Source organism: Hipposideros armiger, unplaced genomic scaffold (assembly GCF_001890085.2).
Source record: "Hipposideros armiger isolate ML-2016 unplaced genomic scaffold, ASM189008v1 scaffold_211, whole genome shotgun sequence".
NCBI lineage: Eukaryota > Metazoa > Chordata > Mammalia > Chiroptera > Hipposideridae > Hipposideros > Hipposideros armiger.
Window position 1 is genome coordinate 721,846 of NW_017731561.1, and position 9,460 is coordinate 731,305.

General features: G+C 40.5%; 1 protein-coding gene across 1 annotated transcript in view; it reads right to left on the reverse strand.

The window, feature by feature from the left end:
- Positions 1 to 1,509, reverse strand: part of LOC109388893 (hepatitis A virus cellular receptor 1 homolog) — a 67,672-nt gene extending 66,163 nt beyond the window's left edge. The window contains exons 1-2 of the mRNA XM_019653962.1: positions 1,464 to 1,509; positions 1,034 to 1,091 (exon numbers count right to left, since the gene is read on the reverse strand). Coding sequence (XP_019509507.1) covers positions 1,034 to 1,079 — 46 coding nt within the window. The 5' untranslated portion in view covers positions 1,080 to 1,091; positions 1,464 to 1,509. The remainder of the gene's footprint in view (positions 1 to 1,033; positions 1,092 to 1,463) is intronic.
- Between the last annotated feature and the right edge of the window lie 7,951 nt (positions 1,510 to 9,460).

Sequence of the window (9,460 nt, forward strand, 5' to 3'; positions counted from 1 at the left end):
AACTCTTCAGAAATCAGTTTTTAGAAAGTGAGTTTCCAATACTTCCAGGAGCTAATGCTTATTCATGCACTTTAGGGCTGGTCCAAAACAACACAATTAGGTGTCCCTTCTCATGAGCTGATGACAGCCAGCACTTGAGCAAGTCCCACTTCCCCTCGGGAAACCAGAGAAGTGGGGACTATTCCATCAAGCACTAAATTATGACACTTAAAAACAGAAACTCTCTCCTGTGGGCATGGCGAAAAATCCTATATTGCCAAATGCACTCAAGTCCTTAAATGAAATCTGAGATTTACCAGCTAATCTATTGGGGATGGGCTGTGAGTTTCAGAAATGCTCTGCAAATAATATGCTCGTTGTTACATAAAATACGACTCTATTTTTACACTGGATTCTACTATTTAATTTTGCCTAACAGAATTTTTGGATTACAAGTATAACATGCTAATTATAAAAATTAAGTTATGAAAGTATAATAGAAATGAACTTCCCCCATAATCCCATCTCCAGCGGTTATTGTTTTTCAAATTTAGGAAAGGTCGTTTCCTAAATTTTCCCCTATCTCATAGAATATTTTGAATTAAAATAACTTACGTTTAAAAGAAATAATTGCACATATTTAAAAAAACAACAAAGCTGCACAAAATGGTACAATGAAAGACTGGTCTCTTTTCATCTTATGCCCATTTCTTCTCTCCATCCCCTTCCCACCCCATGGTAGCATTGGTACTGTTTCTTATGTGCACCTGGGAAGCCCATGCACGCCCAGCTGTTTACCCACCCCCTTTCTTGTTTAAACACAAATGGCAGCACATGACAACGTGTTATGCTTCATGCCTGGTTCACTTGGCCATAGGTTCGGTAATTCATAACATTTAAGCAATTTCTTTGCAGTAAGATTTCAGCCTGGTTCTTTGCTCGCTAGCTGACCCATTCATTACAGGCCAACACAGCCCAAGAACATCCGTCTTTCTCCCCCACACCCACATCCCACACTCAGTGCTTGCACACCCCAGCCCACCCTGTCACTCACCAGTCCAAAGTAGTATGAGGCCTGTGAAGGCTACCCAAGGACACATGATGCCATCAGCCTAAAGGGAAGAGAAGGCAGACTGCTTGGTGTGCCCCACAACACACGGTATGCAGGCAAATCTTAATGAATCCTCAGGCTGCAGCTTTTCCTTCCCCCTGATGGTGAGTCACTTGAGCCTGCCCTGCTAGGGATGGGAGGCCATGCACGGGGCTGCAGGCCTCTGTTAGCTCAGGGTGGCCGAGGGCTCTGCACCTCCAACAGACAGGCGGAGGCGGAGCGCCCTCGGAAGCAGCGCCCTCTTCCCAGCTTCTTCCCCACACACAGGCTCACACAGCAGATTCAGGAGCAGACAGGAAGGAGGCCAGAGGCAGCCTCGGTGGGGAGAAGCCCAGAGCAAAGAGCAGTCTTCCAATGACAGCAGCGCGCTTACCCTTGGCTCTGAGGTGACAGTCCACTGGCCTTTGGTGAGTGCAGGGTACTTCCTGCCCAGTGGCCACAGTGGTTAGTCCCCGAGCCTCAGTTATTGGCCAAGTTCTCTCTTAGCAGGAATTAAGCCAGAATGTGAACCACTGGGCCTCACCATNTGGGAGATTATAAAATAAAATCTTTCTAAATTAAAAAGAGAGAGAGAGAGAGAGAGAGAGAGAGAGAGAGAGAGAGAGAGAGAGAGAGAGAGAGACATGGATGTTCAGGCCACAAGTATTAAGTTCTATTGTCAATATAAGACCTTAGTGGAAGGAGATTCATTCAAAGGAACACAAAACAGGAGATTCCCAGGAACCTACTTCTGGCATCAAATTATATGGGTATTAGGATGTCCACATCAAGATAGAAAATGTGCAAACTTCCCAGCTTTTTGGATTTCATAAAATTCTTAAAAGCAACTGGTAAAGGGTTATTGGGTTGCAAATGTTTTCATGTTGCAATAAGGTCATTTTAATTTTTAAAGAAGCAATGTTGTTATACGATATAAGATATGCTTCAAAAATTCCAAGGTAGGGCAGAGGTTGGGGTGGAACTACATATTCTTACACCATGCATATGCAACAAGATTTAGTTGACAGTTGTTAAAGTTGGTAATATATCTACTTGACAGTACCCACAACTATTAAATAGGATTGAATCGTACCTACAATGCATAGGATTGTCAAAAGAATTAAGTGATATACTAACTGTAAATAACTTAGCATGATTCCTCACATAGGAGACAGAGTAAATATTAACCTCACTGAAATCTTATCCTGGAGGGGAGGCCCCAGCTTCAGAGTGGACTAAAGAATATATATATTCAGAGCCCTTCATGGGAACAGAATCTCATAAACCTGAACTGGTTCTCTGGTATTCCCTATATTTTCCTCATTAACCTGTGCTCAGCTGGGCTAATTCACACCATCCTCATAAGTTGTCAAAGAACAGTGGTCTGGGGTTGGTTGGCTAATAATGAATACATTTGAGAATCCCATTTAAAAAACTATGGATCTCACCACTCTGAAAATACTTACAGGTACAAATGGTGCAGGTAATAGGGGACAGGGATTCACAGATCCTGTGACGCCATGTATGGAACCCAGGGAAGAACGCTTACTCTAGATTGTACTTCCCTTTTAATACAATGCCCTGGCCAGTCTACATTCTCTCATTAAAAGGTCTCTGGCTTCAGAAATACATCACTTTACCTGTCTTGAGGTTCTGCGTGGATGCTGGCATTGTAGGAGCAGAGGTGGAGACCCTAGCTGATGTTGGAACACTGGTAACCTTAGGTGGAGCTAGAAATCAACAGGAAAGCAAGGATTAATTAAGCAGCTGGAAACAAGAGTTTTGTGCTGAGCCTGTACATCAACTCAACCAATGAGAGACCCACCTCAGGCAGAACTGGGCACTCATCTCCCTGGAACCCAGAGTTCTTTCATTCATTGGTCAACTATAATTTGACAGGAGGGCTGGAAACAGGCTCGCAAAGGGAAAAGTTGCATTAAAAGTATTTATTCCAGGAGGTTCAGAGGTAAAAAAGGATTTGCACTGAAGGAATTTTAAAAGACCAGCCATGCCTGTCAGATTATATGTCTTCATAAACACCCATGAAGTACAGAAAATGTCTAGAGCCTGGACCTGTCTTAGTTCTTCAGTGGTGAATGACTAAGGCTTAAACAACAGTTCCCAGGCTCAGAATGTTCACCAGATAAATAGCATTCAGTTGACTCAGGCTTCAGGGTATCCTCCCAAGGGACCTCCAACCTAAATGAGGATTAACTCACACCCACTAATGTATGCTCCATAACCCTGACAATTTATACATTGGGCTAGAAGTCAACTAGACCACAGAGTCAGAGATGGTGTAAGATTCCAAACCACTTATGGAAGGTGTCAGAGTCACCCAGAGAGATCTGAAACTGGAATTAAGCCCAAACTTAGTGCCTGACACAAAAGCAGATCAATGAAGGACTAATTCAATAATGTGTTACTTTTTTTCTCACCAGGCAACTTTTTCTCCTGCAAGAAGTTTCCTGAAATCTCAACTCTACTATGAAAAAAACCCTTTGGATAGGAGATAATTGGTTTAAAAGCTCTTGTTTTTGAGAGTGCCAACTCAATTTGGAATCGAGCCAAGTTTTGCCTTGAAGAAGACAAAAGTTTTTCAACAAATATTTGTGAGTGTCTATTACATGCAAGGCATTGGTCTAAAGCAGATGTCAGCAAAAGTTCTATAAAGGGCCAGCAGTAAATTTTTTAGGCTATGGGGCTTTATGGTCTCAGTGGCAGTTGCTCAACTCTGTCAGTGTGAAAGTAGCCAGAGACAAGAGAGTATAATGAATGGGCATGACTGATCCAATAAAACTTTATTTATAAAACATGTGGGTTTGTTTGTATATGTAATCTAGCCCTTGGGCTATAATTTGCTGACCTCTATATAGGGTGTAGTCAAAGGCTTTTATGAATACAATACAATCTCCTACTTCCAGTTTTAAATCTAATCTAGAGAAAAAAAAACATGCCTTCAAAAATTCTGATCAAAGTAAGGAACCAAGAGGAGGAAGGCTTATCAGATTGTCTAATGAACTTTTCTTCAGTGTAAAATATTTTCCCTGGGAAGCTGCCAGGAAATTGTAACAGAAAATGCTGGTGAGGAAAGGCTCTAACAGAAGATGAAGATTAAATTCAGCCTGTGAAAAATGCAAGAACATTTATGCAAAGAATTGGTTATTAGAAACAGAGTCACTTGGGCTTAGTTATCAACGTAAGAATTTCCAAACCTGTAGAGAATTTATATAAAAATGTATTTGCTCTAAGGATACTGAGGATACACACGAAAGCAAGATGTCAACTGAGATAAATGCTTTGGAGAATAACAGTTTGCAAGTTCTTTTTATGCATTTGAGATTAAGTAGGGAATTTAAGGAGGAGTACATGATGATAAGAAGAAGCAAATAGGATTGGATTATGGGGAAGTTAAAATTCTGTGTTCTCTCAAGGGGTCAGAAAGGTTGGTCAGGTATTAGAAGGAGGGGCCTGAAAGGGGGCATTTCAAAGGTGTGTTCACCCAGATGCACAGAAACAATGGGCAGGGCCTGCTCAAGGCAAAGATAAGCCTTTTAGTAAAGAAGTTGTATGCCTGGGGTGTGACTACCCACTATGACCTGCCCAGTTAGGAATTTACAATCAGATCACCCTGTGAGGTCCCTTTCCACAAAATCCCTGATTTTCTCCAAACCTACTTCCCACTATAGAGAGCAGTGGCCTGTATATACCTGCCTTTTAAAGGACTGGTAGGCACTATAAAAATCACCTACTGATTCCTTTCTCTATCATTTTTTTTAATTCAGCCAGATCAAAATAATTTACAGCTCCAAAAAGTTGAAATCAAAATTTCTTCACATGCTGCCTTTTCACATCTGTCTATAGTATACTATCTCCCCAGCTTCTTTGGATGTCCCTGAATTGTCTCCCTGATAGAGTTTCCCCAGAGTCAACTGTTTTCTCCATCTGAATTGACCTTATCTCACTTGCTTACATAAAAGAAAACAGCCAAGTCCCAAAATTGGGAGATTGGAAAATACAGTTTCCCTTAAAACAAACAAACAAACAAAAAAAACCACAGAGATCTAGCTTATTGAGGCCACAGGTAGTGGAGTCTACTGTCAATATGAGATCTAAATGGAAAGAGAATTAAGAAGGAGTACCAGAAACCAGGAAAAGCTCGAGAACCTACTTTTATCAAATAAGACTATTAGGAATGTCCACCTCAGGAGTGAAGAAATGGAAACTTCCCAGATTTCTGGATTTTATAAAAATCTTAAAAGCAAATGGTGAACAGTTATTGGGATACAAATGTTTTCCTACTAAAATGGCAATAAGGGTGATTTTAATGTTTAAACAAGCAGTGTTGGATATGAGGTAAGATATGCGTCAAAAAGTCCAAGGTAGGGCAGCGGTTGGGGCAGAACTCCCTATGTTTACACAAAGTATACGCAACAAGATGGAACTGACAATTGTTAAAGTTGGTGATGCATCCACTTGACAACACCTTATATATAATACTCCCTACTTTCTATGTTAGAAATTCTGCATATTAGTTTTAAAATGTTAAGACTTTATAAAAATTCTAAGACATCATCTCAGAGAAAAGGGGCAGTTGTTAAAGCTGAATAAACTAAATTCAGCTTGATAAATATGTTCATTATATTCCACAATGGAGCAGCGAATGCTTTTTCAATGAACCAACTATCATTTTTGAAGCACTACTTTAAGACATAGTTTGCTGACTGGGAAGAACTTCTAACCTACAGTGTTGAATTAAGGTTGTTTTTAACACTTCATTCTATACAAATAAACAAGATTGTAGGGCCTCTTCTTTCCCTTTTAAAGGAAGAGAAAATTACTACCAAAGAGCAAACATCTCAGCTCACCCACGTAAAGTGATCAAAGGAAGAAGGAAGACAAGCTCACCTGGCTCTACCTCCAATAATATGTTGACTTTCAAATCATTAAACCACCCTGGGAGCTCCACACGGCAACAATACGTGCCACTGTCGGCCTGGGTCACATTCTTTATGGTTAAAGACACATTCCCTTTAGAAATGAGTCCATTGAGCTCATAACGTGCGTTCCTCTGAAAGGTGACATGGTGTCCATCAGTCCCGATGAGTTGATTTGAGCATAGAGACCAAGGACATGGCCCTCGGCCCCAGCACATGGTTGTGACTTCTCTAGCTGTGGAGTACGTGCAGGGTAGCATGACAGGCTGACCCACCACTCCACTCACTTGTACCTGAGACACCACAGCATCTGCAAATAAAGAGAAACCAGAGCATGGGGCCTCAATATTTTAATTTTACATTTATTTTCACTTTTGCCTTTTTATACAGTTTATTTCATTTATAATCACATGACTTTATATCTTGAATTTTAAAATTTTATAGAAGCATTTTTCTGTGTTAATCTCTTTCTTATCAGCATTTCTGGTTTTTTGGTATTCATATATAAATCATAATTTAAACTTCTTTTCTGTATTTATGATTGTTTCCTAATGGGATAGATTTATAAGAGAGAAATGATTGGGATAAAGGGCAGAAATATTTTCTCTTTTTCTCAAATTTCTTTCCAAAATGTTTGAACAAATGACACCCCAGTAATACATAAGCATATATTTCCTTCTGTGTTTGACACATATCTGCTTATTAAGTACATAATACATATGCAAGGCTTTTCCCCTCCCCTTGACCCAATCATTGTCTCAGTTGAAATAACTTTGAAAATTCTATTGCATTTAAAATTTTAATTTTTCATTTTTATTGCAATCTTAAAAACTGCTATTGCAAATGAAGTCATCTCATAGAAATAAGCAGAGCTAATATTTTGTCTCAATACTGTTGGCTTAAGGCAGAAATCTAATCAACTCTTCAGAAATCAGTTTTTAGAAAGTGAGTTTCCAATACTTCCAGGAGCTAATGCTTATTCATGCACTTTAGGGCTGGTCCAAAACAACACANTACCGTGTGTAGCCAGCAGCCAGCGTGAGCGGCCAGCAGCCGCAGTGAGCGGCTGTCCAGAAGCCAGTGACTGATCTGCCTCACCCGGGAAGAGCGCAACAATGGTGCCAACTTGGGCCAGTGAAGTAACGTCCTCCACAACTAGACTGAAGAACAAAACAACAGCAACTTGTCTGTTCCCCTTCCCCCAATTCCCCAGCACTGTTGTCATCCCTCCAAAACCCCAATAAAAATCTTTAAAAAAAAAAAAAAAAAGAAAAGAAAAGCATATAATCCAGTGGGTTCAGAAGTAAAAAGGTTACCCAGGTTTAGCACTGAAGCACTTAAAAAAGGTCAGCCATGCCTATGAGATTCATGCATGTTCATAAATATCTGTGTGGGGGGCAAGGGTGGGGGAAATACCTAAAGCCTGGTCCTGCCTTTGTCCTTCCTTTCAGTGGTGAATGGCTAAGACTTAAACAGCAGGTCACAGGCCCAGAATGTTTTCCAAATAAATAGCATTCAGTTCAGTCAGTCCTCAGGGTACCCTCCCAAGGGACCTGTACCCTAGATGAGGATTAATTCACACCCACTAGCATACACTAGATCCCACAGACGATTTATAGTTTTGGCTAAAATCAACTTGACCACTGGTAATAACTTCGACTCTTTCCAGAGTCAGGAGTGGTGTAGGATTCCAAACCATGGATGGAAGTTCTTGGAGTTACCCAAAGAGAGAGATGAAAGTAGAATTAAATCCAAACTCAGTGCTTGGCACAAAAGCAGATCAATGAAGGACTGAATCAAGAATCTGGACATTTGTTCTCACCAGAGAACTCTTCTTCCTGTAAGAAGTTACCTTATATAGTAATACTAACTATAGGAACTATAGAAGAAAATCCCTGGATAGGAGTTAATTGGTTTAAAATCTCTTTTTTGTGAGAGATCCAATTCAATTTGGAATGGAGCCAATTTTTGCCTTGAAAAAAAAAAACTTTTTCTGATTTTTTTTTTTTATTACATGCAAGGCACTAGTGTAAAGCAGAGTTTAGCGAACTTTCTTTAAGGCCTAATTTTAAGTGCTTTAGGCTATGGAGGCGCTACGGTCTCAGTGGCAGTTGCTCAACTATGTCAGTGTGAAAGCAGTTACAGGCAAGATAGAATTATGAATGGGTATGGCTGTTCCAATAAAACTTTATTTATAAAAATTGCGGTTTGAATATAATCCAGACCTTGAGGTTATAGTTTGCTGACCTAGATTTAAGGCATGGTGAAAGGCTTTTAGGAAGAGTACAGTCTAATCCCTTTCCTCCAGTTATAAAACCAATATGGAGGAAAAAGAAAGCATGCAAAAATCGGATCAAAGAGGCATAGGGAACAATCAAGAGGCAGAAACCTTATCAGATTGGCTAATGAAGTTGTCTTCTTCAGTGCATATTTTCCCCAGGAAACTATAAGCAAAGATGCTGGTGGGGAAAATCTCGAACAGAGGCTGAACACTAATCAACCTCTGAAAATACAAGGGAAATTAAGCAAAGAATTGGTAATTGGAGGAACAGAGTCACTTTGGCTCAGTTATGGACCCACTTCCCACTGGAGACAGAGGCGGCCTTGCAAATACCCTCCCCACCCCCATTAAAGGATTGGTAGGCACTATAAAGTCTCTTACTTATTCCTCTCTATATTCTTATTTTTTTAACTTATACCGAGCCAAAATAATTCCATAACTCCAAGAACGTTGTAATCATGAACTCTTCTCCATATGCTTCCTCTTCACATTTTCTAGAGCGCTCTACCGCCCTTGAATTATTTCTCAGATATTTACCCCAGAGTCAGCTGTTTTCTCCATCTAAATTGACTTTGTCTTACTCGCCATCATAAAGGGAAATAAGCCAAGTTTAAAGGTTGGCAGATTACACAATAAAGTTTCTCTGAATGAAAAAAAAATAAAAATAGAAACATAGCTTGTTCAGGCCACAAGTATTGAGCTCTAGTGTCAATATAAGACCTTAGTGGAAAAGATTCATTAAGAAGAGCAGACCGGGGGGAGGGGGCAGCTGAGTGACACATTGGTTAAAAGCTGGCTTGGGACGCCAGAGGGCCCCGGTTNGTGCCATGGGAAGCAAGGACTCGGACAGCAACTTACTGAGTGATGTCAGGAGAATGTGTTAGGAAACAGAGTCTGGACCAGACTTAGGTGTTCATACACACAGACCCAGGGAAAAGCCCCAAAACTGAAAATCTACACCCAGAAGTGGAGGGCAAGAGAGAGAAACTGACAAAAGAAGCAGGCCACCCCGGACTGGCAACTAACAGAATTTATTAAGCAAAACTTACATGCGAGGCTCCTCTTGGGTGGCTGCAAGACAAAATGGATCCCCACGCTGCTTGACAGGTGTCAAAGAATTATAAAGAGCAAAGGGTGTGGATAGTCACGAATAGTAGTTAATGAACGCTACCA